The sequence below is a fragment of the Colletotrichum abscissum genome (genome assembly GCF_030869225.1).
Source record: "Colletotrichum abscissum strain IMI 504890 chromosome Unknown Scaffold_35.1, whole genome shotgun sequence".
NCBI lineage: Eukaryota > Fungi > Ascomycota > Sordariomycetes > Glomerellales > Glomerellaceae > Colletotrichum > Colletotrichum abscissum.
The window spans coordinates 304,380-330,682 of NW_026850265.1; the positions used below are offsets into that span (position 1 = coordinate 304,380).

The 26,303-nt window shown below is 54.6% G+C and overlaps 9 protein-coding genes across 9 annotated transcripts; 4 read left to right on the forward strand and 5 right to left on the reverse strand.

Annotated features, from left to right (window-relative positions):
• Window positions 1–1,088: 1,088 nt before the first annotated feature.
• Window positions 1,089–2,858, reverse strand: CABS01_12073 (uncharacterized protein; the record flags this gene model as incomplete). The annotated part of the gene is made up of 1 exon (XM_060545427.1): window positions 1,089–2,858. The coding sequence occupies one exon, from the start codon at window positions 2,856–2,858 to the stop codon at window positions 1,089–1,091; it is 1,770 nt and encodes a 589-aa protein (XP_060396943.1).
• Window positions 2,859–3,056: 198 nt separating this feature from the next.
• On the reverse strand, window positions 3,057–3,615 carry CABS01_12074 (uncharacterized protein; the record flags this gene model as incomplete). Its single annotated transcript, XM_060545428.1, has 2 exons — window positions 3,057–3,274; window positions 3,345–3,615. The coding sequence occupies 2 exons, from the start codon at window positions 3,613–3,615 to the stop codon at window positions 3,057–3,059; spliced, it is 489 nt and encodes a 162-aa protein (XP_060396944.1).
• Window positions 3,616–5,320: 1,705 nt separating this feature from the next.
• Window positions 5,321–7,171, reverse strand: CABS01_12075 (major facilitator superfamily transporter; the record flags this gene model as incomplete). Its single annotated transcript, XM_060545429.1, has 4 exons — window positions 5,321–6,539; window positions 6,590–6,875; window positions 6,928–6,953; window positions 7,017–7,171. The coding sequence occupies 4 exons, from the start codon at window positions 7,169–7,171 to the stop codon at window positions 5,321–5,323; spliced, it is 1,686 nt and encodes a 561-aa protein (XP_060396945.1).
• A 3,166-nt stretch (window positions 7,172–10,337) lies between these two features.
• Window positions 10,338–11,497, forward strand: CABS01_12076 (C2H2 transcription factor; the record flags this gene model as incomplete). Its single annotated transcript, XM_060545430.1, has 3 exons — window positions 10,338–10,801; window positions 10,867–11,367; window positions 11,440–11,497. 3 exons carry the CDS (start codon window positions 10,338–10,340, stop codon window positions 11,495–11,497), a joined length of 1,023 nt encoding a protein of 340 aa, XP_060396946.1.
• Window positions 11,498–13,020: 1,523 nt separating this feature from the next.
• CABS01_12077 (M protein repeat protein) lies at window positions 13,021–14,807 on the reverse strand (the record flags this gene model as incomplete). The annotated part of the gene is made up of 3 exons (XM_060545431.1): window positions 13,021–14,124; window positions 14,185–14,697; window positions 14,751–14,807. 3 exons carry the CDS (start codon window positions 14,805–14,807, stop codon window positions 13,021–13,023), a joined length of 1,674 nt encoding a protein of 557 aa, XP_060396947.1.
• A 1,185-nt stretch (window positions 14,808–15,992) lies between these two features.
• CABS01_12078 (uncharacterized protein) lies at window positions 15,993–17,075 on the forward strand (the record flags this gene model as incomplete). Its single annotated transcript, XM_060545432.1, has 2 exons — window positions 15,993–16,180; window positions 16,313–17,075. The coding sequence occupies 2 exons, from the start codon at window positions 15,993–15,995 to the stop codon at window positions 17,073–17,075; spliced, it is 951 nt and encodes a 316-aa protein (XP_060396948.1).
• Window positions 17,076–17,738: 663 nt separating this feature from the next.
• Window positions 17,739–18,314, forward strand: CABS01_12079 (uncharacterized protein; the record flags this gene model as incomplete). Its single annotated transcript, XM_060545433.1, has 1 exon — window positions 17,739–18,314. The coding sequence occupies one exon, from the start codon at window positions 17,739–17,741 to the stop codon at window positions 18,312–18,314; it is 576 nt and encodes a 191-aa protein (XP_060396949.1).
• A 423-nt stretch (window positions 18,315–18,737) lies between these two features.
• CABS01_12080 (transketolase) lies at window positions 18,738–21,272 on the reverse strand (the record flags this gene model as incomplete). The annotated part of the gene is made up of 6 exons (XM_060545434.1): window positions 18,738–18,854; window positions 18,922–20,571; window positions 20,632–20,716; window positions 20,785–20,880; window positions 20,954–21,000; window positions 21,219–21,272. The coding sequence occupies 6 exons, from the start codon at window positions 21,270–21,272 to the stop codon at window positions 18,738–18,740; spliced, it is 2,049 nt and encodes a 682-aa protein (XP_060396950.1).
• Window positions 21,273–24,880: 3,608 nt separating this feature from the next.
• On the forward strand, window positions 24,881–26,230 carry CABS01_12081 (uncharacterized protein; the record flags this gene model as incomplete). Its single annotated transcript, XM_060545435.1, has 1 exon — window positions 24,881–26,230. One exon carries the CDS (start codon window positions 24,881–24,883, stop codon window positions 26,228–26,230), a length of 1,350 nt encoding a protein of 449 aa, XP_060396951.1.
• Between the last annotated feature and the right edge of the window lie 73 nt (window positions 26,231–26,303).

Consider the following 26,303-nt stretch of genomic DNA (forward strand, 5'->3'; position numbering starts at 1 on the left):
ACCAAAACACACCAGGCTGCTTTGTTTCGGAAAATACGGCCTACAACAGACGTGTCTTCAATCTTCAACAATATTTCCTAGAAAAAGAATGCCTCGACATCTGCCTTGTAGACTCACGAATTGAGACGAAGACTGTTCAAGCGTGGATGCCTGCGATCGGATGTGAGTGCCTAGTGCGGGGTCAATCTCGCAAAGCTGATTGGCTCTATGCGATGTCTTCTGTGCTGTGTACCTTGCTGCCTTGAAGTCTTGAAGCCCCCCGATACTCACTTGACCTGTAAAAGTTATAATCTGCATGAATATTCTTCTTGGAATTTGATATCATTTCTTTGTCGCTGTGCATTTTCCTTTCCGTCTTGGCTAGTAATGTCTGCTGTTGATGGTGCAGGCTACATAAACTGTGAGCTGTGGCGGGGTGCCTAATTGTGGCTGAACCAGATGAGAAGTGAAGGATTCTCGCAGATGGGCATTACCTATCGAGTACGAGTATTCCTCGTAAGCGTCTTCTTGAAAAACCACATGAATGGGAGAATTGATTACGAGGGACAAACAGAACAATTTGTGAAAGCTACGATAGATGTGTTCTTGTGTAAGGTACCGTTGACTCATCTCAAGGTGAGGTGTCTTGGGTATGCGAAAATGTCCCCCTGGCCATCACTGCTTGACTTACCTCCTCGAGACCTGCCGTTTGCCGGTACCATGAGAACAGACCACGCTTTACATTACTTGTTCTCTCTGAGTTTGATACGTTGTTAACAAGAATCAAGGGGGAACTTGCCTGATGATTCGAAGTGAGATATTTCTAGTGCTATGAGAAGTTACCCCATCTCATATCGGGTGTTCTCTCTCTGAGGGCGATGAAATAATAATTAACATTGCCTGGAAACTTCTATGATTAGATAAAGGAAGTATGGCGAGACCCTGAGGTTATATTACCAATAGGACTGGATGCGGAATGATCATGGAATTCGCTTTCAAGATAAAGTTTCTCTTACACTCTACTTATACACAAACAGAGTCCGAAAAAGCGTATGTTTTCAATATTCATACATCCTGATATCAGCAACTCATTTCCAAGCTCAGCACTATCAAACCGGCTCATCCCGTTCATTCGTCCCCCCTGCCCCTTTACTCTCTTCAACCTCGACCCCTTCATCCAACCCAGTCTTCGTCTCAGTATGCATCTCACTCAACTCAACCTGCCTTGTGAAAAACGTAGCAATAAACCCAACCCCAGACATGACGCAAAAGAAGACCCAAATCTTACTCAACCCATCCGTCACCGCAAGCCTCACAACCCGCCTCTGCCCCTCACTTAAACCCTCCATCACACCGCGCGCCGCCGTCGCAATCGTCCCTCCCCTCCCAAACTTGGCAGCAACCTCGGCCGGCACGCCCGCCGCCAACAACCGGCCCTCATGCCGTCCCACAACGCTCTGGAATATGACCTGCCCGACGACCACCCCGATCCCCAGCGCAATATGCCTCACAAACGCAAACGTCGCCGTCCCCGTCGCCACATCCGCCTGCCTCACCAGCGCCTGCAATGCAATAAGCAACGCTTGCAAATTCGGAGAGATGCCCAGCGCCGCGAGCACCTGGAACAGGATCAACCGCGGCCAGTCCCGTCCCGCGGGCAACGTCACAAACAACCCAAACGCAATCGCCGTGAGCGCCATGGACGCCCGCACAATCTCAACGTACCGCCCCGTCTTCTTGATCGTCACCCCGACGCCGATAGTGCCGACCGCCAACGGCAGCGCCGTGGCGAGAAGCCACACGCCCGACTGGATCGGGCTGGCGCCCAGCACTGCCTGGAAGTAGAGCGGTAAGAAAAACGCAATCGCCGCGAACCCGAGCCCGTGGCAGAAGTTGGCCACGTAGCAGAAGACGACTGACGCGTCGCGGAACAGCGAGGCCGGCATGAGCGGGTACTTTGCGAAACGCTCGACGAAAGCAAAGACGGAGTAGGTCGCGCAGCCGAAGACGATGAGACATATGACGGTGGGCGAGTCCCAAGGGTTCCGCAGCCCGCCAAACTGCAGCCCGAGGAGGAGCATCAACGTCGCTCCGGTGAAGGTGAGTGTGCCTAGCCAGTCAATGGCCGCCAGGCCCTTGAGAAGCGGCGTCTTGGGCGTGTGTATGCGCAAAAAGAAGACGAGGATGAGCAGCGACGCGCCAGAGATGGGCAGGTTAATCCAAAAGCACCACCGCCACGAAACATTCTCCGTCAGCCCGCCGCCGATGAGCGGTCCGATCCCGCTGGCGAGACCCCAAACTGCACCGACGGCGCCGAAATACGCGCCCCTCTCCCGCGGGCTGAAGAGGTCCCCGACGGTGATGTTGACCAGCGCCATCAGCCCGCCGCCCCCGAGCCCCTGGACCGCTCTCCCCGCGACAAGCATCGTCAGCGTGCCGGAGAGCGCCGAGACGAGGCTGCCGACCATGAAGACGACGTTGGCGATGACGAGGATCGGTTTGCGTCCGAAGATGTCGCTAACTTTGCCCCAGAAGGGGACTGAGGCGGCGTTGGCGAGCAGATAGCTCGCGCCGATCCAGGCGAATCCCGAGTCTGAGGACCCAATCTCCCGCGCGATCGTTGGTAGTGCGGTGGTGATGATGACGGCGTCGAGGGCCGCGAGGAAGACGGCCATGCAGAGCGCGAACATCAGGATGACGGTCTGGGCCCGGGTGCGGACCGGAGCGATCTTTGTGTCTGCCGTCGTGACGCTCCCTTCCCCTTGGTCATCGTCGGCGCTCCTTCTCTTCGCCCGTACGCCTCCTTCTGCTTTACCATCTTGATCGCCGTCGTCGCGCGGACTCCTGTCGTGAGAAGATCTTTCTACTTCACTCGCCATCGTGAACAGCGAGATACCTTGCTTGGTCGGGTACACGACATGCTGCCCTCAGCGAGCACCGCTTCCACAACCCACAACGCGGGACGGGCCTTAATATACATTCTTCGAGATCCTCAGAGAAACACTGATGGAACACCCTAAAGATGCCTTGGTTGTCGTTGATTTGATAGAATGTCCCAGTGGCTCTGCGGCACAGCCTTATGGCCCGCGCCGCTGCCATTCTCGAGAGCACATGTTCCTCGACATGAATAGGACCACGGCTTTTGCCAGCGCGCCGGAATTTTGGCTGCTTCGGTACGACCCACATTGCCGCAATGCGAGGGCATTCGACGCAGGGTGGTAGACTGAGAGAGAGGCCGTTGGAGCAAGATGTGGCTGCACGGCGCATGCGCGGGAGCCACACTCCCCATCCTCCCTTGCCTTATCCTTCACCTCTGCAATTAGAAGAAAAAGTTCCGGATCTTTCGTCCTGGTTGGTGGCTTTACGAGAGCGACACGTGGGGGCCGTTTCCACAATGCCTCTCATTCGCTCGGAAATCGCCAAGTCTTCACTTTTCCCATGAGAACCACCCCAAGAATGACGCGCAGCGAATAACAAGACAGTCGGCGCCACATCCGGAAAGTACCAAAGGGGAAAGAGAGTAGAGGGTATCAATCTTAAGATTAGCAAAACGTACAGCCGTACAGCGAATTTGCCTGTCCCGTGGGTTGGATCTGCAAAGAAGAGAGAAGGAGAGACACAAAAAACCCCTGCCATGTCGGGCCGGACTTACGCCTCTTCGTTTTCGTGGGCTGATGCCGAGCGAATGAAAGAATTCCAACGTCAGCTTCGCATCAGCTCCCAATACTACTTGGGTTGCTCCAACGGATGAGAGGGTGGGTTCCAAACAAAGGAGAAAGAACATTTCTCGCCCGGCCAGCCCATTTACTCATATTTTCCAGCGCAACGTTGAACGAGGCAGGGGGGAAGCGCCCAATTCGATCGCGTAACCGGACACGGCGTGAACACTATATAGGCAGAATGCAAGGAACGGTGCGAAGCGCGAAAGCGGGAATAAGAAGGGGAGACGATGGCGAAGGGGCTTGCTAGAGGCTGAGCATCGTTTCCCGGCTCTCCGTACGTACGGGCTGACAACTGCGTTTCTGATAGGCACGATTATGCGGATTGCCGACTACAGAAGTTCAGACCGACGAGAGGTGACGAGTGCGAGTGTCTTTCGAATCTTCGTTGCAGACGACCAACTTCGCCTTGCGTAACGGTTCTTGCAGGATGCAGATGTAGTTCGTCGCCATCATCGTCCGGGAAACCTGTGCTCCGGGGAGCGTATGGGATGCGATCAACGCTGTGGCGGGCGGGAACTCGTCTATTTTGTCTTCATCGAGCGTGCCTCCCTGAGAGTTGATTCTCTGCTGAGCACCCACGGCTCAATTTACATGAATCTCGTATTCATGCCCTCAACTCGCCTGTTGCGACATCCCAAACGTTGACACGCGCGCGCCATGTGGTGACTCGTGATGCTCGGTGATATGGGTTACACATGTTGTCAAACCGCGTGCGAGCCTCGTGGGCCTCTCTGTCCTACATTCCTGATTGAGAGCTTGACGGAACGGGCCATCAGTGGAAACTTGCATCGTCGGCCTCGGAGACCGGGTCAGAGGGAAATGAGACTCAATTCTGTCCTATGAAAGAATGACCAGCCGTCATTATTCCCTCCATCCTGCAACATACGAACCCGGGAGCCCGAAGCTGAGGGAAGTAAGCACTATATATCATAAATCAAGTTCGAATTCGCAAGCGCGCCCACGAGGTAGGAGTGGCGATAGCGCAGGAGCATTGTCGTCGTCGCTACCTCGGTTCAACACGCAGTCCCGGCGATGGCGTAGCAGCACTTTCGCGGTCGAGTGGCGAATATCTCGAACGACGGCGTATCTAAACACGTATGGGGTATCATCAAAATGCAAAAACAACATAAACAGAAAATCTCCTCCATCACCGACTTGGAGTGTTTGTTTCCAAATCCTCCAAATCTCTCCTCCTCCTCTTACTCCCTTTTTTTTGTTTCCCATGAGACGGACCATAATGCAATAGCGCAGCAGCATTGTTGCCAGTCATCGTCTCCAGTCCCGTACGCCATTTCCCAGCGATGGCGTAGAAGCACTGTCGCTGTCGAGGAATCCAGCCTCATTTCCGCCGCTCTTCGCCTGTAGCGCGGTGAACCAAGGCCATTCCCCGGATGAAAAGCATATATAAACTTCGTATGGGCGTTGTATCGTAAATTGTCGAATGTGAAAGACGTATTAAAACGAGATGCCTGTAATTGGCGCAAGAAGAGAATAGCAGGTTGAGCTGCCTCAGAACGGGGCGTCGAGTAAATTGTCATTGAGAGCCGCGAGTGGTTGTTGAAGCTTCCGGAACAGAGTATGTTCCCGATGGTTGTCGGCTCCCCAAGATAGGGAACCATTTAGGCTTCCCGGTTTTGGTTGGAACGAGGGAACAACTTTCCAAAGCCTCGTTGCCGGGCCTCGCGTCTCGCGGCGCCGTCTTCAATCTCACTAGAGGAGTCGAGGCTCGAAATCTTGTTCACGGGCTTGTTTCCGAAGACCTTGAGCAGGAAGAACATGGCGAAGCTGCTGGCGATACTCAGGCAGAGAATGCCGATCATTGCGTAGTTGCTGCGACGGTACTGATAACGACCCTTGACGGCGTCCTCTGGCCATCCGGTGTACAGAGCGTAGGTCGTGACAATGCTTCCAAGGTTGCCAAGGCCGGACACCAGAGCAGTCGCAGCCGCAACACCGACTTCACCGTGCCGGCGCTGGAAGATCTCGTTCGTCCATGTCATGCAATTGGGAACAGTCGGGCCAAGACCGAATCCAACCATCAGAAGACCACCGTAGCGAGCCCAACCATTATCGAGAGCAAAAGTTACGACAAGCAGACCGGCGATCTGAAGGCAAACCGCAGCTGAGAAGATAAATGGTCGGTAGCCGTGGAATCGATCTGAAATTGGCATCATTATGAGAATCGCAATCAAGTCCATCTGCATCTTGTTAATGAGTGCCCATGCAAGACAATACGAAGAACTTACGATCCAGATCGGAGCAAAAAGCAAGCTAACTTGGATGCTCGTTGCCGTGGGCACAATAGAGCGGATGATGACAGATCCATAAAGCTGCGTACCGATTCCAACGCCAACAACGCCAAAGTACATGAAAGTCAAAGGCCACAGGCGCCAATCGATTAGCACCTGCAGAAGATCCTTCATAGTCCAGGGCCTGGGGTGATAGACCCGTCGGAGGTCATTGTAGTGAATGACGGCATCCTGGCCGGAAAGCGCTTCTGGGGTTGCCGGAAGCCACTTCAACCAGCTTGAGCGCTGACGCTTCTGCCCAGGAGGAAGAGGGCGATCGGGAAGCCACCAAAGCAGGCAAAAGCCAAGAACCACGGCCACCAGGCCGTAGATGAGGAACATCCAGCGGAAACCAACGAGGCCTCCCAAACCATCCATGAGTTGGAAACCAGCAGACACAAGGCCAACCACAGCAGCAGAGAGCTGGGCAGCAGTGAAGTACATGCCGATTCGCTTACCCGTTCGAGAAGGCGGGTAGAACAAGGTGAGGTAGTACGACATTCCAGGCCACATGCCCGCAATCACAACACCGAGCAAGAATCGTAGAAGCCTGGTTAAAAGGTTAGATCTGACAAGTAATTCGATCTGTCGTCAACATACTTGACACTCCAGGCGCTCTGCACGGCAGCGAAGCAGGTGCCAATGATACCGGTGGCAATGACAATGCGAGCCATCCAGATGCGAGGGCTCAGCTTGGCCATCACCAGATTGGAGGGGCAGTCGAAGATGACATAGGCCACGTAGAAAAGAGCCAAGGCGGTTGATGTGTCTTTAGCTGTGAGGCCGAGGACGGACATCAAGTCATGACCCTGAGCGGCATTCATTGTTTGCGCGATTCCAATATTGGACCTGATGGCAGAGCAAAGGAAGTAGAGCGTCCAGAATGCTATCAACCGTTAATCCCATAGTGTCACTGGCGAGAAAGATGGGATGGTTACCTGGAATGATTCGAAGGTCGAGCTTCCTAGATGCCTGTCAGCTCCATCGTCTGACGCAAGTCATGGCTAATGAGGGTTTGCATGCGTACCTGTAAACCCTCTCGACTGTTTCGACATCGTATTCTTCCGGCTCCTGATGAGATGGGCCGGCCGTAGGCTCCATAGTCGACGAGCCAGCTGGCGTACTGTACTCGTTGGGCTGTTTGTCATCGGCGCCATGCGCCTCCTCGTGTATGTGAGCCATACTTGACTACGAAGCAATGGGAGTGCCTGCTACGAGTCTTTTTCTGGTCACTCTCACGGACAGATGATAAAAAGGCAATTGGTGATCTCGGCGCTTGATTATTGGCTTGGGTCTTTGGAACCACGACTAATTTTGCAGAATTGAGCAGGGAGCTTCGCGATGGTGACCGAGGGTGGTGAAGTTTTCGCTGTCTTGGGCGAGCGGATATCATAGGCATTTTTAAGGCGTCACTTGCCGATGGGCTGGGAAGGTTGGAGGGGCACATCGGAGCTGATAGTGGATACCTCCGAGCAAGCAACTAGGGCCGTCATCTTCAGGTGGTTCTGGCTTAGCTGCACTAGCAGATCTGGGCGGCCAGTCTCCCGAGGGACCAAAGGGAGGAGGAATTCGCTCTCAAAGACCTCCTTCTCACTCTTCTCTGATGGGCCGTTCTCGCCCAACAGAACTGGCGCCCCACTCCGGGTGGCAGGATCAGTGTGCAGTTTGCGGTGCGATTGTCGGTGGCCCGCAGCGCAGCCCACATTGCCGAGCCTCAGCGACTCCGGACTCGGTCACTAAACTGAGTTCAATCGAAGCGCCGTGACACCGGCCTCGAGTCGGGCAACAATGACATGAATCGACGGGAACAGTTCAGACCAATAGTGGTAAAGTTGCAGATGACTAGGTCTAGCATACGACAGAGGATGGCGGGAAGAGAGCGATTTAGATAAAGTCAAAGCGTCGATTAAACTGTCAAAGTCTTGAGGTGTTTTTAGGTTAGGAAGAAGAAAACACACCGTATTTCATGGCTTTCAAGTGTTCGCATGTACGACTAGACATGAGTCTAGAAAGAGTTCTCGGACAAGTCGCTACTGCAATAATTGGTGGCTGAATGCGCGGATAGTATTCTTACCTAGAAACCAGATGGTAGTGGTGGTGGTGGTGGTGACCAAACGCACAGAAAATGGATGGTGGGGTTAATTTCAAGTGGTCGAGCGTCGCTTCAACCTCACAACTCCAGCTTCACTTTGACATACAGAAACACTGGGTTATCTATCGCAAGCTTCGTTGTCAGTCCTCGATCTCCTCTTGTAATTATCTTGGAATTTGAGACCTTCATCCATTGCTATTGGATGCTTGGCGGATAATGCCCTGGGCCGTCACAGCCTTAAGGCATCAAAAAGGTTTTGGCCTTAGCCTTTAGGAGTTGAGGGCAGATGCTCATCTCCTTCCCCCTTCTCCTCATCACAACCCCACTTCCTCCAGTCTCATCTCAATAACCACGTCAACTTGCTTTCCTCTTCATACGCGATGCTGAATCTATCGCAGTCTACAATTCGTCAAGATCGCACGTATTTACAGGCACTGCCCTGCTTGAGAAATCTCGCTCCTTATCTGCACGCTTCTCTTTGCGATATCACTGCCTGACTGGGTGCCTATCTACAACACCTCGCCCTGCCTGATCGCCAGTTCGCCAACAACGTTGTCATACCTACACGCGACTACCTCAAGCCGGCTTCCCTAGCTCACAAACTCAATTCGTTGGCTGCTTGCTTCACCGAAATGGTTATTGATCCACCTCGACGGAGTCCAGATCTATCTGTGAGCGGGGTAGTTCCCATCCTCCTCATGTCGTGGTAGTCGTTTCACCAAGCCTGGCGATCCTGAACCGAGTCATCGGTGAACATGACGAATAGGCTTCCAGACGAATAGGCATTCGGCTTTCTTGGCTAGAACCAAAACTTCGCATGAACAGAAGCTCTCCGCGGCCTAGACGTGTGGTACGCGGACTATTCAAGCAGCAGCGTCCCCAATGTCATAGGATGACGACTGTACTCCAAAAGAGGGAGGTAGTGTGGGCGATGACAACGATTCACGCGTTCGCGCCAGGTCCAGACGCGCGAGTGCGAAGATGGGTATCATATACGCCGGGTCTACCAATAGGCAAGCTCACGATATGGCCCAATGATCAAGTGACAACGGTCTTGTTGTGTACTCATTCACACTGACGTTTCCCACGCGGATATCTCGCCCACTAGCACGATGCCTGCTCACGAAGCTCAAAAGCCGCCTACTCACATTGAGCATCTCTCAAGAGGTAGTGTACGGTGAGAGCTGATGGCATCATTGAGCCTATTCACCATCTCCTCGGACCACACATTTGTCCATCGTCATAACCAACCAGTGTTGGAACCTTGACGCTGACCTGCTGAACGGCCTCATTGAGGCTGTGTGTGAATATCTACTTCTATACCTGTACCATATTAACTCTAGTGCGGCTCAGCTTCGCTAAAGATTACCAATCGCCGTCGAGGTATCGTGGATCTGGGGTTGTAAGCTCTTCTGGGACAATCCTCCGTAAGCAACAGGTGAGTCCTTGATCCCATCTCGAGCTATACACTTCCGAAATACTAAAGTACCTGAAAGAGCTTTAGGTGATGATCACGAGACAGCTGAATTCTCAAAATGCGCAGACCCCTGCGCCGGCAGCCTTGGAGGCCAACCTAATGCGTCGGCTGTGACTCACCTTGGTAGGCATCTCGACGAAGGCTTTGACACCATCGCCAACCAGATGGAGTCACAGGCTTTGCCGCCTAGACCTGGCAAACATATAATGTTCTAGGTATCTCTCCAGGTATGATTCTATGAAAACCCATCCAAGCTGAAGTACCATCAAGATTATATCAGAGAAGCTAAAGACATATATCCTCAAAAGCTGGTGGGTTCCCTCATTGCTATTTGTGCAAGCATCCAGCTTCTGCCTTCAGCGCCACATCATCCAACAGACGAAGAGTGGATACCGTGGCTGGTGGCGAAATTGACCGGGATCACGTGGATCACGGCTGAATAATCCAAGTCCATGCATATGTGGCTGACGCAGCTTGCTACCAGCTTCCACGTCGTCAGCCAGATTTTTCAGGCAGACTGACTTTTCTGCCTTTCGCAGCATCGGAGCTCATCACCTGCAAGCTTGACGAAGCGACGCGTTATCAAGTAACCGCAGTCGCAGTATCCCTCACTGCGGCGATCCCTTTATCTTTCTTGTCGAATCTTTATTTGTCGTTTCCCCTGCGATTTCCAGCAAACGACCCGGGAGTCGCGACTTCTTTCACGATCACGACCTCTTCCGATCATCATTTCTCCCCCATCACAAGCTTCATCCAGCATCCACAGGATAACCGTCAAAATGAGCGTCGTCTACGAACCCCGTAATTTCATGCACGATGGCTCGTATCCTCCCATCGGCGATCACGATCACGACCATGTCCTCGATCAGACTGGGCAATACCAGGCGTCCGACGTCCCGGACCTCGCCTCCTACAATCCGACGTCCTCGATGCTCGGCGACGACCGGTCTCTAATGCCGGACGGTCTTGACGATGCCTCCGTTGGCGTCCCAGATGCGACGCGACTCGATCTTTCAGCGCCTCCCACTCTTGCCTCCCTACCTTCGAGTCTTCCTCCGGCGCTTCCCGAGCCCCTGCCATCAAACCACAAGGACGAGGGCGAGGCCTCGACTCCTACATCGAGGGTTAAGTGCATAGCAAAGCCTGAACGCGAGGTGACGAAACAGCCTGATGGAAAGTTCTACTGTACTTTCCCGGGATGCACGGAAGAGACTCAAATTTTCACCCGGAAATGCGAATGGAGGTTAGTCAACCAAACGTTGAAGCTTTTGACACTTTGTAATGATGCTGACCATTTTCTTCTCGCAGCAAACACATGGACAAACACGAGCGACCTTACCGATGCGCTGCTGAGGGTTGCGAAAAGCTTCCCGGCTTCACATACTCCGGCGGCCTCCTCCGCCACGAGCGCGAAGTTCACGGCAAGCACGGCGGTCCAAAGAACACGGTCAACTGTCCCCATCCGAACTGCAAGCGTCATACTGGAAAGGGCTTCTCACGGCAAGAGAACCTTAATGAGCATCTACGACGAGTACACACGAGCGACGGTTCCAGCACGGTTCAAGAAGACATCCAAACCGGTAGTGACGGTGACAGTGACAAGGCTATTGGATTCGGCGCAGGCAACAAGCGAAAGCGCTCCCGGAAGGGATCTGACGCTGGTCTGGACGAGCTGCGCGAGGAGATCAAGCGCGTACGCATGGAGAATGAAGAGTTGCGCCAGCAACTCGACAGACAGGGCCAGCACAGCTTCGCCATGATGTCGCAGATTGCAGAGCTCCAGGATGCGCTGCGGACGAACCTCGATCCGTCCGGACTCGGCGCTCCCACCGCCACGATGTTGTGACAATCAGACGCAACGCCTGCGCCTCTTCCCGAAAGCGACAGCTTCCTCCCGAACTTCCCGTTACGGCGTTACGACCACACCACCACACCCTAAATTAACACCCGGCGGCCACAACTCATACTTCAGGCTTCCACATTGAACCCCCGCGTCCTCGACTCGACACCTCCCCGCACACACCAACCATCACACCACGTACACACTCTTACGACACACGCATCGACGAGGCGTTCTAGGCAGAAAACTGCTTTCTTATGATCCATACAATTCCGTTTTGTCTCCTTTGGCCGTGGTCACACGACGCCGTGTATAGTTTTAACGGCATGGGTAATTCAACAGAAAGGGGGAAACAGGCGTTCTACGGGATAATCGACACTCGACTTTTTTTCTTTTCCACGGCTTTCTACGGTGGCGAAGAAAGCCCAAGGACGATGACGACTACTTTTTGATATCCCCCCTCCCCTTCGCTACGCAGAGCGTTATGCAGAGGAAAACCAGAAAGATGGAACAAAAAAAAGGAAGAGAAATACCACATGTTTTTCCGGAGTTTATTTTCCACCCTCTTTTTTTTTTAACAGCAAATGGTAGATTGTACATTTCCCCTCTCCTCCTCTTCAACTCACGCCTCCCCCCTTCGCTTCTCAGGTTCTCCTCAGCACCGAAAACAACTTTTGTAATTCTATTACCTTGTATTGCGAACGATTATTCATTTTTAAGTGTGTAGTACCATAGACACGGGATGACCTTTGATGATCAAATGGCATCCTCCAACCCCCATAAATCAAGATGAAACTTCTCTTCTCCTCTTCAATGACAATTTAATCCGTCTCTTTGCAAAATATTGTAATACATTAGAGTTACCACAGACTATTTGGGACGTGGATGGTGATGACGTAAGTTTGGGTGCTTTACGCGTGAGGCCCGAAAAAAGGAAGCTGCACACGTTTTTACCCTGCGAAGAAAGAAATGGCTAGGAACGCGTTGTCACATGTGGCTTTTGCCTGAGGCAAAACACCAAGGTAGGCAGGGGTGTGGTTGCAGGATGCACGAGTGACGATCATTGCCAGCTCGAAGTCCATGTAAAACTCCGCGACTCGTCTGGGCACTCGTGGTAGTGTACTCAGAGGTAATGGAAACCAACAGATGTTCTGTGCACAAAGAGGGCGTAGGCGCAATCTCAAAGGACACTTCTACATGAGGAAAAGGGGTAGATGAAGGCAAGACGAGGGTGGGCTGCATTTCCAGGCACTCAATCATGTTTAGCAACATGATGAAAATCCATTTCAATGACGGTCATTGAAATTCACTTTGTTTGGATATCAGTTCTCGTCTACCTATACTCTTACATATCCCCGGGCTCAAAAGGCCCTCGTATCTATGGAAAGAGATGAGCCGTCAAATCTTACTTCACCCTTGACTCGAATCCAAGGTATTTTAACGCTTTCTTGTCGAGAGTACTTCCTCCTAAGCGTGTGAAGCCGCAGGAAAAGGCACTCCATGAAAAGGCGTCAAAGGACATTGAAGTCTACAAAAAATCAGAGATTCTCGGCATCTTAAGCAGAAGCTGGCAGTAGACTCTGCCCCGGGAAAGAGAGAAAAGGAACATCTAGACATGAAATCTAGACCTCAAATACATCACCCACGCCCTCGGATCCGCCCCGCCGGTTCTCGACAAGGTCCAACCTCCACCCCTCCCAGTTCTTGAGCGTGCGCTTAATCTCTTTGATGCGCTCGATACGCTTCTTCGCGTCGTCCTCTTGCGCGCGGCGGAACGCGTCCTCGTCAAAGTCCATATCGTCGTCGTCGAGGAGCAGCTCGTCATCTCCCGTCCCGGTGAGCGCATTGATTCCACTTTGGAAAAAGTCTCCAATGCCACCGCCGGCTGCTTGCTTCCTCTGCGCTGATGGCGACGTGCCGCGGCTCCCGCCAAGGTCCACGTTCTCGAAGCTGGGGCTATTGAGCTCCCGGCGCTTCTCCTGCCAATGCCCGTGGCGAAGCTCGTATACCTCGGCTTCGAGGTCGCGTACCTTCTTCTCGAGACGCAGGCGCTCCTCGTTCTCGAGCTCATCGACACCGTCATCATCCAGGCCGCCACCGCCCTCAGTGGACTTACGGCTCCGTAACCTCGTGTTGTCGCTCTCGAGGCTCTCAACCCGCGCCTTGAGTTCGCTGACCTCCTTCTCGGCGCGCTCCTTTTCCTTCCGCAACGTCTGGGTGCGCGTGTCTTGCTCCTTGTGAAGCGTGGTTAGCGTCGTAACCTTCTTTTCCAGGCCGTCGGCCTTCTTCTCGGCCTCCAGCCTGGCATCGATCGAGTCGGCGAGGTCGTGCTCCAAGCTGCGGAGCTTCGTCTCTGCGCTCGTGCGTTCGCTACCTTCACGGACAGCCTTTTCCGCCGTACGGTCGAGATTCTTCCGCAAGTCAGTCAGTTCTTGCTGTGCCTTAGTGGCGGCCTTTTCAGATCGCGCGAGCTTCTCTTCCAGAGCCGCAATCTGCTCCTTCTCGGAGGACGTGCCGCTAGTCTGACGATCCACTTGTGCGCGGAGCTTTGATATTTCAATCTCCATCGACTCGATAGTGGCGGTTTTGGAGGCAAGCTGAGCCTCGAGCTCGGCTGGGGGAGAAGACATCGATACCGATGGCGAGGATCCGTGGCGGCCACCTGCACGGGAAGCTTGTTGCTGGAGCTGAGAGTTCTGGCGCTGAAGGGCCTCGATCTCGGATTTCTGTTTGGCATTTTATTAGCAAACTTTTAAGGGCGCATGGTCGTATAATATGATGCTCACCAGGTTTTCGACTTGGCTGTCTGGACCGCCCTTGCTCTCGCCCTCAGTCTCACGCAGATCAGCCAGCTCCTCCTCGGCCTTCTTCCACCTCCTCTCCGCATCGGTGGAGTCCTTGGCTAGACGCTTATTCTCTCTCTCAAGCTCCTCTATCCGAGCGTGCTGCTTTCGATAGATATCGGTGGCGGTCTCGCCTTCAGGAGCCTCGGCGCTGGGCGAAAGAGGACCATTGCCGGCGGAGACGGACCCTTGTCGGAAGGACGCAGAACGGAGCTTGGACTGTTGAGCTAGCGAAGGTTGAGATGCAGTTGGCGATGCTGGTTGCTCCGCGATAGCTTCCGTAGCTTCCTTCTCGTCCTCTTTTGTGTCTTCGGTGGCAGGATCGGCGGGTGTCGTGGGTTCGGCTTCGGGGTCCTTGTCCTTCGAGACGCTGGGTTCTGCCGCTGTTGGCTCGGCCTTTTCCTTCTTGGATGAGCCAGCGGCCTTCTTTGTCTTCTTCTTTTTCAATTCTTCCACCTAGCAAGCTGTGAGTATTAGACCGATGGTGATCGCACCGCAAGTAAACCTACTCGCTTTCTGGCGGCGGCGAGCTTTTCGGCCTTGGCCTTCTCTTCAGCGTCGGCCATGATGCAGGCAACAGTGCTTGGGTTTGTTGCGAAGCGTAATCAAGTGAGTTCTAGGTGCTGTTGCCGAACGTTGTCACAAAGAGGTTGTCGTGAATGCGGAATGTAAAGTTGGATGTTTGATGCGGTTTGAGCGCTTCAGCCTCGAGCCCAGGAGCTTAGCTGTCCACTCGTGTCAAGAACAAGCCACATTCCACCTGCACTCATCCGTAGTGTTTGTGGTTGACAGGGGGCCCCCCCAATGACGAAGGGAGGCGCAATAGCTATGCGTGGAATGTGCTAAACATACAGGGGCCACCCCTCCTGTTCCGATGAACTTCCTTCTTGCCGTTTGGACAAAATCGAACAATACCCCAACCTCCAACAACCGATTATTTCCTCCGTGATAAGATTTACATCCTCCCAGAAACCATCTCCCTCCTTCATTAGATATAGTATTTTCTCTCTGTAACGCTGGTCTGTCGAGATTCAGAACCATTCAAGATATTGCACCTGTTCTGCTCTCAGCATCTATCGATCTCACTAACACCGTCTCGCCACTGGTGGTCATCAAGATGCAATAATCGCCCAAAGCCAAACATCATGCCGTTCTTATGAAAGCTATCGAATGAAGAGATGCATACATCGCAACAACAAATAGCAAAAAAATCAACATGTTCCCAAGCGGGCCTCCTGCCGTCTGACCGACGCGACGAACACCCTCCATCCCCCTGCACATCCTTTGGCCCACACAGCCGTCGTCTTTCAATGCGTTGGCGCCTTACATCGCCTTCTCAGTGTCCCAATCGCTCAAACCTTTGCCCTTGGGCACCGCCTGATTGGCAAGCTCTTCCTCGTTTCATCTGCGCTGATATCCAGTTGGCACCGGACCAGCGTCTGAAATGGATGCAAGTTGCATCTTGGCCCCCAGTGAAGGACCCTGTTTACCTGCCAGCGCGGGAACGCATCGAGCCAGGGGGCAGGGGGCTAAAGGGGGGTGAGCGTCTCGTTCGTTAGTTCCTTTGAAAGACGTCCGCCCTGCTCTACAAGGGACGACTTGGCTAATTCAAGATGATTGGAGGTGCCGCGGCAACAAACGACCCAAGCACGATTATGCAGCTCGAACATTAAAGCATGTTGAGAGCTGACATGTTCTCCAGAACATGTCCTGCTCAACTCTCGTCCATCCTCTCAGCTTGTGCTGGAGGAATGGAACAGAGGAGCGACGGCGAGGAGCCATGGGGCAGTGTGTATCGAGCAGCAATGCTGGCGCAGGCACCAGCGATGCCGAAAGGCCTGACGCTCGCTGTCAAACTCCCGGCTGCCAGAGAGTCTGCGATCCAGGGTCCAAATCACGATACTGCACTCAGCATGCCGTCTGTAGACGGCAGGGATGCGTGAGGCCTCGATACCGCAAGGGCCCATATTGTCAGGAACACATGTGTAAGTGTTCCACCAGGCCGCTTCGGCCTTTCGACAACGTACGACTTCTCTCTGACTCCAGGACCAGATACGTGTCGAGTCTCCAGATGTCCCAATAATCAAGCCAAACTTCACGATGCGCGATTTACCAATCATTTATGCTGGAACCACCAACCCCCCGAAGTCCAAGATGCGTACCTGCTCGGATACCTGTTTGGCGGGGAGGATATCCACGCGGCCAACGCAAACGAGCCTCAGCAACAACAGCAACAACGCAGCAGGCGCAGGCGTTCTCGCCAGAAGCCAAAGTCCGCACCGGCCACAACGCAACCTACAATCCTAGCCGAGCCTCGAAACCAGGCATCCGAAGACCCCTCGTCAAGTTCAGACGACGACGATGTTATAGTCGCAGCTCATCAGCTGTCCACCATAGGCGAGGAACCGGAAAGAGAAGACGCCATGCGCTCAACGCAGAAATCTCGACAGGAGAAGCCTGGAACAGCGACAGGAACAGCGTCAGGAACAGCGACAGGAACAGCGCCGGGAACACCGACGGCTCGTCGGAGTCAGAAGACGGTTCACTTCGCAGATCCTGTCCCTCGAGCCTCCGTAGCCGCTGAAAACCCATCCGTCGAGACGACGGCGGATACCTGGGTTGCGGAGCCCCTCTCCTCGTCCGCGGCAGCCCGTCTTCGGACCTCCCACCACCGGCGAAGCCTGGATGGACGGTCCGGGTATCGGTCTTCGCCAAAGACATCTGGCAGTCTCGCCGCTCCGGCTACGAATAACCGTGAGAGGCGTCATAGTACCGGCAGTGCCCCAAAGTCTGCCGACGTCAAGCGGACAACGAGAACGAGGGCCAGCCGCTGAGGCCTATCCTCTGGGGACGCACAGGACGGAGGCACAGAGGGTCCCTTGTAATGCTGCACGAACCAAGCTTCGACATTGCGTCACAGCAAAGTCCCATGACACATTTCTCCCACCAGATGCCCCCTCGTTTCTTTATCGTCAACAGTCATACGAGCCCGCTTTCCTATCACATCTCTTCAGAAATAGCCCCGGTAATCTCTTGGGTGGGGGTCCCATCTGAATGCAGGCGGAAGATAGGTAATGGTGCTAAAGATACAGCGTAATTATCTCTCAACGGGCGGTAGAAGAGTTCCACCTCTGAGCGTCGGGCACGGCATTTGGCGGGGTAATGGCGGGGTACGGGTGCGAACAGGGTGCTGCAAACTACCTCACGCCGAACCATTACCACCACCACTACCGCCGCAAGCCCACAAGCCCGCGCCAAACCGCCCGCCTACCCGACTAGCCAAAGCCTCGCCGTCTCTCTTCCTTCCCGTCCCTCCTTCTTTACCTTACTTGCTGATCTTCTACCCAATTCCGTCGCAACTCTCTACTTTATTCAATTCCCTCTCTCGGCATAAGATCGTCTCCGTCTCAAATTTCCAGATCAGCGACAAGATTTCATTCCCGACCGGCGCAATACACACGCCCACCCACCCGACAAAACACAAGCCATCGCCAACAATGGCCTCCCTCCCCTCACAACATCCGTCGCTGGCCCTCCACCTAACAGACCGCGCCCTCAACCCGATCTTGACCTCGGCGCACTCCCAATCCCAACTCGAGGCACTCACCTCCCTGACGACGACCTCTCTGACCGCTCATGCCGCCGCGAACCGCTTCTCCCTCGGCCCCGCCCAGCGCATCATTGTCGAGCACGGCCCGGGCAGTCCCGTCGTCCTAGCCTCCTTCCTCAACGGCGCCGATGCCCTGCCGAACTCGGGCGGAGAGAGCTCCGTCCCCTCAGCGTCAAAGTCCTCGTCGAGACCCGTATCCTCGGGTGTCGCCGGCGCTGCCCCGATAGCAGAGCCATCTTCCGCAGCGGGGGCGTCAGCGAGAGCGATACCTGAGACGGGCAAGCTAGGCGAAGAGCCAGAGAACGCGGCGCCGATGCTGGTCGGCGTGGTGGTCGCGGCGACGGGTGAGGAGGCCATGGAAGCGCGCCGCGCCGCGGGCAGACTCGAGAGGGTAGGCAGGGAGTTCCAACGAGAATGGGTCGCCGAAGAAGGAACGGGCGACGCAGATGGTCTCGGTCGTTGAACACACATATACACACACACATTCACATATCAATAGGACGATGGAGGAGAGTATGGTCAGATCGTAAAAAAATGGGGCAAAGGATGTCCCTGGTGGAAGGTCAACGATGCCCAGAGGAAAGCGATAGCGATGTCGTGGCCTGGGAAGTTCGAGTCGGGGCAGGGCATATATGGTCCTTTCATGAGGATTACGAGCAACGAGATCACGGTCACATGGAGGACCCGATACGGAAACCAAACCAGGCTACGGTATGGGGTGGGTTAGGCGTACAGGACAGCGCGAGTTCGCGTTAATCATAATCTTTGGATTTTTGACGGTCTCTCTATATACCGAGTTCATTTTCCCCGTGAAACGTCCGTCATTGCGTTAAAAAAAATAAGAACAATCGCCAATTAACCAATTTCTACCCTAGGTATGACCGCTTTAAATGATCTGCTGGAAAGCACGGTTGAGAGGAGAGCGAACGTTGGGAACGTCCTTCCAGAATTCGACGGTGGCGACCGCGCGCTTGGCGATGCCCTCGGGGGTGAACTCGAACTTCTATAGAGTGGGTTAGAATGACTGACGAACAGTACTTAGATCGAAACGAGAAACTTGCCTTGTAGACGTCCTTGTAAGGACCGGAAGCACCGAAGCGGTTGATACCGAACTGCTCGTGGGAGTATCTCTCCCAGCCGAGGGTGGACATGACCTCGACGGACATGATGGGCTTGCCGTCGGGCAGGACGGACAGCTTGTACTCCTTGGACTGGGAGTCGAAGACCTCCGTGCAGGGCATGGAGACAACGCGGGCAGCGATGTTGTGCTTCTCCTTGAGGTACTTAACGGCGTCAACGCAGATGCAGACCTCGGAACCGGTGGAGACGAGGGTGATGTCGGCGTTGGGGTCCTCGTGCAAGACGTATCCACCCTTGATACCCTTCTCGATGACGGAGCCCTCGAGTTGGGGCAGGTTCTGGCGAGAGAGAGCGATGATGGAGGGGGTGTGCTTGGAGGTCAAAGAGACGTAGTAAGCGGCGGAGGTCTCGTTACCGTCGGCCGGGCGCCAGACCATGTTGTTGGGCAGAGCGCGGAAGTGGGCGAGGGTCTCGATAGGCTGGTGAGTGGGGCCGTCCTCACCAAGACCGATAGAGTCGTGGGTGGCAACCCAGATGGCGCGGATCTGGGACAGGGCGGACAGACGGACGGATCCGGCGGCGTAGGAGACGAAGTTGAGGAAGGTACCTCCGTAGGGGATGATGGTACCGTAGGCAGCGAGACCGTTCATGATGGCACCCATGCCGTGCTCACGGACACCGTAGCGGATGTAGCGACCGGCGTAGTCACCGAGGCCAGTGGCGGGAGCCTGGAAGTCGACAGCCTCCTTCCAGCGGGTAAGGTTGGAGCCGGTCAAATCGGCGGAACCACCGACAAGCTCGGGAACGATCTGGTGGATCTTCTGGAGGACGGTCTCGGACAGCTTGCGAGAGGCAATGGCGGGATCGGCGGGAGTGTAGACGGGCAGAGACTTCTCCCAGCCCTCGGGGAGGTCACCCTTGAGGCGACGGCTGAGGTCCTTGGCCTCGTTGGGGTACTTCTCACCGTACTTGGCGAAGAGCTTGTTCCACTCCTCCTCGGCAGCGGCGCCCTCGGCGGCGTGCTTGTTGTAGAGGTCGTAGACCTCCTGGGGAACAGCGAAGGACTGCTCGGGGCTGAAGCCGAACTTCTCCTTGAGCTGCTTGATGTCGTCGGCCTTGAGGGGAGAGCCGTGGACACCGTGGGTGCCCTGCTGAAGGGAGCCGAAACCGATGGTGGTTCTCAGCTTGATGAGAGTGGGCTTGTCCTTGGACTGCTGGGCCTTGGCAATGGCCTTCTCGATGCTGTCGAGGTCGTTGTCACCGTCATCGACGATGAGGACCTCCCAGCCGAAAGACTCGTATCTCTTGACGACATCCTCAGTGAAGGCGACGTTGGTGTCACCGTCAATGGAGATGTGGTTGTCGTCGTAGATGGCAATGAGGTTGCCGAGCTGGAGGTGACCAGCCAGGGAAGAGGCCTCACCAGAGACACCCTCCATCAAGCAACCATCACCAAGGAAGGTGTAGGTGTAGTTGTCGGACAGGCTGAAGCCGTCCTTGTTGTAGACAGCGGCGGTGTGAGCCTGGGCAATGGCCAGACCAACAGCGTTGGAGATACCCTGACCGAGAGGACCAGTGGTGACCTCAATGCCGGGGGTGTCGTGAGCCTCGGGGTGACCGGGGGTGATGCTGTCGACCGTCTGTAGAGCCTGTCAGGAAATGGCTCATTCCCTCACTTGTTGAGTCATTGTCAAACTTACGCGGAACTTCTTCAGGTCGTCGATGGAGACGCCGTAGCCGAAGAGGTGGAGGAGAGCATACTGAAGCATGCAGCCGTGTCCGTTACTGATGGTAGATTAGCCAAAGATATTCGATTCGGGAATTGGAAGCTATGTTCGGGCGGTTCAACTTACGAGAGAACGAAACGGTCACGGTTGAGCCAGTTGGGGTTCTTGGGGTTGAACTTCATGAACTTGTTGAACAGGACGTGAGCGACCGGCGCCATACCCCTAGAAAATGAATTGGTAAGCTTCTGTGCCCCGATTCCATCGTGAAATACGTGTAGTGTGAGTGAATACGTACATGGGCGCACCGGGGTGGCCGGAGTTGCTGTTGAAGGTGGCATCGACCTGGGAATCGCAGACTCGGTCAGTTTCTTGTCCAAACATAGATTGACGATGAGGCTCTCGACGGAAAGCTCATTGAGGCCGGCCAAGGAGCTCGGTGCTAGATGACATGATCGCAGCACCGTGGATGGTGGTGGTGGTCTCAATGGCGGGGTAACGACGAATCCTCAACGAAGAAGCGTGTAGGCGGGGTAAAAATCTGGCGGGCGGATGAAACTCACAGCGAGCAGGCGGATCGTGTTGATCGCCTTCCAGTCTTGTTCGGTGTAACCCATGATGTCTGATTTTCTTCCAAGAGTTTTTGATGTAGAACTCGGTCAGGGGAAGAAGAGAATGTGGTGTGAAGGAGGGAGGAAATTTAAAGGAGAGGTCGGAGGAGGAGGAGGATGGAACAAAAGTAGAGGAACGAGAAGGAGTGGGAGAGGAGGCGGTAATGTACCTCAGGTATTCCGACACAAAACAGCAGCAACATTTTGCCTCAGAGCGTACCTCAGCAGTCCCGTCACTGCGTATGTCGGCCAGGAAGGTAATTATTGAGCATCCGGTGGGGACCTGACGTGGGCGTGGACAAGGACCAGAGGGGGGGGCACATGGAGGGGTGGAGGGGTGGAGGGGCAGAAGGGGGACCAGGCACAGACCACTGACGCCGCGGCCGGATTCTCTCAAGAAGGGAACAACACGACACCAGACGAGACAAGCCACTGGGAAGAGGAGGTCACCACACGGTGGGATGCTTGTTGCCGGGGGATTCGTTGCTGCCCACTCCAGGCACAGAGGTGAATTGGATTCCTCTGATGTGATATGTCCATCTTGCACTTCCATTTTCTTGGATACCTTGGAATTCCAGAAAGGCTACGATACTTGGAGGTACCTCGCATTTCCAAATAGCTGAGGTAAGGAAGCACTACTTATTTTTGGTACCTGTAGGTAGCCACTCCCCTTGCCGGCGCGGAAGAGGTACATTGGCTCGCTTGGAGCTCTGTCTGTACAGTACCTAAGGTAAGGTACCTCAGCCAAGGTAAGGTAGCTTGGCCTTACTGAGAGCTTTTTTTTTTTTTTTTTTTTTGGCGGGATGCCCGGACTCAACCTCATCTCAGTACCTACCTTACCTCAGCCCTCAGCTGCCACGATACCTCGAACATGGAACGGCACGAGATACTTCACTCGCTACATGCCTTAGGTTGGTTAAGTAAAAGTCACTCATGTCACTTTTCGGTGTCTTCCCCCCTCGCCCATCACCATCCATCATCATCATCCATCATCCATCTTCACAATCACATGGAGTGGGGGTTTTTCCAACGTGTCCCGCATCTCTTCCATTTTTGTCGCATCTCCAGTTTTCGGTCTTGGGAACGGTACACAGCGCCTTCAGCTCGTCTCAAGTCTCAACAACCTCGTCGTCCGGCAAAAAAAAAGCTGTGGGCTGACTGACAGGTGTCGACTTGTCCCATCTGCTGCCACCTCTCCTTGGCCTCTTCTGGCTTTTTTTTGCCCCTCCTATCGTCTAGCCACTCATCTTTCTCGCCCTTGTATTGGTGGGCTTTGTCGGCTCAATCGTAGACCGCACTCTTCACTCTCATTATTACCCGTCCGTGGTCGACGTGCTTCCATGTACTACTACCGTAGGTATTCCAATTCACCCGGCAACCCCTGTGAGGCAAAAATGTCCGACCTTCGACTTGCGATTCCCTCTCTGCCGCGTCCCGACCTCGGTGTCCGGGCTATCCCATCTCGACGAATCATACCGCACTCGGCGCACCAGGTTCAACCACATCTGCACACTGCACCAGCAGCAAGTCCACCGCCATGGGAACACCCTCACTCAGCACCCAAAAGCCATATCAACTGTATCACAATTTTTATTTTTATTTTTTGGCTGTGACGTATCTCACCCCCATGAACTGACTCTCGATTCCTTCCAGAAGCTCGCTCGTTGCCTGTATTGACTCGTGCGAACAACAATATCTATGGATCATGGAGACAGTCTGTCGTCATAATGCCCACATAGCACAACGATTCACCTGGGTCCCTTTCGGTATCTGCCACGACCTGACAACATCGGCTCGCCTTGGAGGATCTTGACTAATCCGTGGAGATGGCTGCATCTTTTGGGTATCTCCGGCCCACCCTATCGCTTCTCCAGTCTTTCCGGCCAGTAGCCTCGCGCTATTTTATTCACTCACGATGCTGCGTCGCCGTCGGCCATAGGCCCAGCGCGTGCCGGACTTTAAAGCCTCGTCCAAGCAGATGGCCCAGAGAGAGCCAAGCGCCGAAAATATCCCTACTACGCCTCCGTCGCCTCCAGTTCTCTCGCTCGCGTTGTTTCAAGCCGGCGACGCGGATAAGCTCTGGCCCTCCGATACCACCCTGGCATCGCCTGGCTTCCCTTCTTTTGCTGAGCATCAGATCCAGTCATGTCAGTGGACCCTGAATGCATGATGACACTCTTCGTGTCCCCTATCAATTTTTTTTCTATTTCACCGTTCGGTCGCAGGGCCGACTCGCAGGCTGCAGCCTTCTTCTGCCTGTAGACGCAGCAGCATCAGAATGCAGCCCCTCCGGCCCCTCTACGGGCGGGCGCCGTCTTGCATCGAGATGCGCAACATCCGTTGATAATGTCAAGGTTAGGACAGGCCAGCGCGGGCGTTCTACGGTCAGCGCGGTAGAATACCGCAGAGTACGTCAAGACGCACTCAATAAAATATGCCCAGGTGGGCTGGGTTGCCTGATGTGAATATGCGACCAAACGTCGATAACTCGACCGAGTTTTCACGTTTTCTCGACCCCTTGGTATGTCTCAGAACGCGGTACTCGGTGCCGGTTGAATGCATGCCGCAGACACTCAACACCACGGTCTACTTTGTTCGGCGCCTCAATGCTTTTCTCTACGCCGTACGAGACGGTAGACCTACTCACACTCTTCTAGGCGATGTGCCACCCCTCCGGAGCCGGTGAGCACGGGCCATCCGTCTGGGATCCGGCCAGTTTCGTATTTATCCGCGCAAATCAAGGCGGCCGCAGGCCCAAGCTCCCTTCTTCCCTGCGGATGACATCAAGCCTCTCCACCCGCATATCCGCCGCTTCACGCAGCGTGTATCCGTCCACGCCGTTGTTGGTCGAGATTGAGCGGGAGAAGATGCGGAAATTTCCGTGGTTTCGGGTTCGAAATTATCGAGATTTCGAGAGCCATGCTTTGCCTTATTTTGAGTGAAACGAGTTTAGCCTCAACGGTGCAACTTCGGACACTGGCCGTGGCTAATCGGGCCTTGTGTTCCTTTCGCTGACCAAGCTTTGGCAAACGTATGGGTTCGGGCGGCGCAATGAGTTCGAGCTTGCTCTTGGCGGTGCATCTGAGATAGTGAGGCTGATCTTTACTCAGCGTTCACGAGGTTTCTTACTCGTAATAGGTTTTGTTTTCATGGAGCAACTACATGAGCAATGTCTCATGGGTGTTGTGAGATCTCATCATGAGCTTCACATCCAAGTGAACGACTCATATGAGGTCGCTCAGTGTGCACTAACCTCAAAAGCGGGCGGTGTGGATCCTGCCCGATTGAGTTTTCGCCTCACCCAACGTCAACGACCGCAAGTGAACGATTTGGAGATATCAGATCAACGTGAGACTGAACAGCTGTATCGTGACAATCTGATCTTGTGCTTCTGAATATTAGAAGAGAACACACTGAGCTGCAACTGTCACTCGGGAGCCAGTATCCCAAAGTTCGCCCTCAACTCGATTTTTTCTTCATCACAACTACCCCTCCATTTTTACCCCTCCATTACAAAAATCTTGACTTCACAACCTCCATAGCCTCACAAACGTATACGCCAGTTCAAGAAAGTCGACAAGACTTTCACTTCCTCTGCAACCATGGGTAAAAAAATGAAGGTCGAGCACAACATCCGCGACACATCCCACAACGCCGCAAACTCCAAAAAGACCACGGGCAAGCCAGCAAAGCAACAAAAAGCCAAGCCCAAAGCTCAACCGGAATCTCAAGGCCAGGCATCATCGTCTTCCGCAGACAACACAAACGCAGTCGACGCCCTCCCCCTCGTCCACCAGCAACGCCTCCTCTCCTCCTTCGCCTCCGCCTTCCAACCCGTCCTCGCCTCGCCCGCCTTCGCCACGATCCTGCAAGAAGTCAAGGCCGCGCTCTACGCCCGCGACTTTGACGCCGCCTTCACTTCTGCGAAACCCGAGAGCTTGGATGCGTATGCTGCGAGGTGGAGTCCCACCCGCGCTCTGGCGTACGCCGTCGTCCTGCTGGGTATCGCGGAGCACCTTGAGGGGCTGGAGGTTCAGGTCAAGAAGGCTGAAGACGAGGCTGGGGCTGAGGTAGCTGAAGCAGCCGAGGGCCTTCAAAAGTTGATCGTCGAGGACAGGACGGGTGATGCGCCCCGGGATCAGAACTCCTCCTCCCCTCCCTCCACCGACGATCAGGAAGTTCCTCCCGCAGCGGAGGACGATGCCGTCACCCCTCCACCACCCGCCTCGGAACCAACCGAGGCCGACACCACAGTCACCCCCAAGACGACGACACAAATCAAAAAGGAAATCAAGATCCTCTCCATCGGCGGCGGCGCCGCAGAACTAGCTGCCCTGGCAGCCTACCTCTCCCAACAACCAGCCTACCTAAAAGGCACAATCACCTGCCTCGACGCCGCCCCCTGGGCCCCCGTAGTCTCCAAGCTCCACGCCGCACTCACGGTCCCGCCCCCGGCCTCGCGGTACGCAAACGAGGCCCAAGCCACCGCCGCAGCCCTCGTGGACCCCGCGGCGCGGCTCTCCTCCTCCTTCTCGCACCTCGACGCCCTCGCGATGTCACGGGACCAGCTCTCTCAAACGATAGGCAAAGAGGCATTACTCATCACATTACTATTTACCCTCAACGAGCTCTACACTGCCGCGGGAATCAGCAAGACCACCGCTTTCCTCCTAAACCTGACCGCCACCGTGCCCCTCGGCTCCCTGCTCCTCGTCGTCGACAGCCCCGGGAGCTACTCCGAGGCAGCCGTCGGCAAGGAGTCGAAAAAGTACCCCATGCAGTGGCTCATGGACCACACTCTCGTCAACAAGCCCCAAAAGGACGGCGTGTTCCCGGGCTGTCGGTGGGAAAAGGTCGAGTCCAATGACTCCGTCTGGTTCCGCCTCGCCGAGTCTCTAAACTACCCAATCCCTCTGGAAAATATGCGCTACCAAATGCACCTGTATCGCGCAACGAAACCCTAAAGCAAGGAACAAACAATGCCAGAAAAGCAACAATGGTGTATGTGTGCGCGTGTGTGTGCCAGAAAAAGCCACT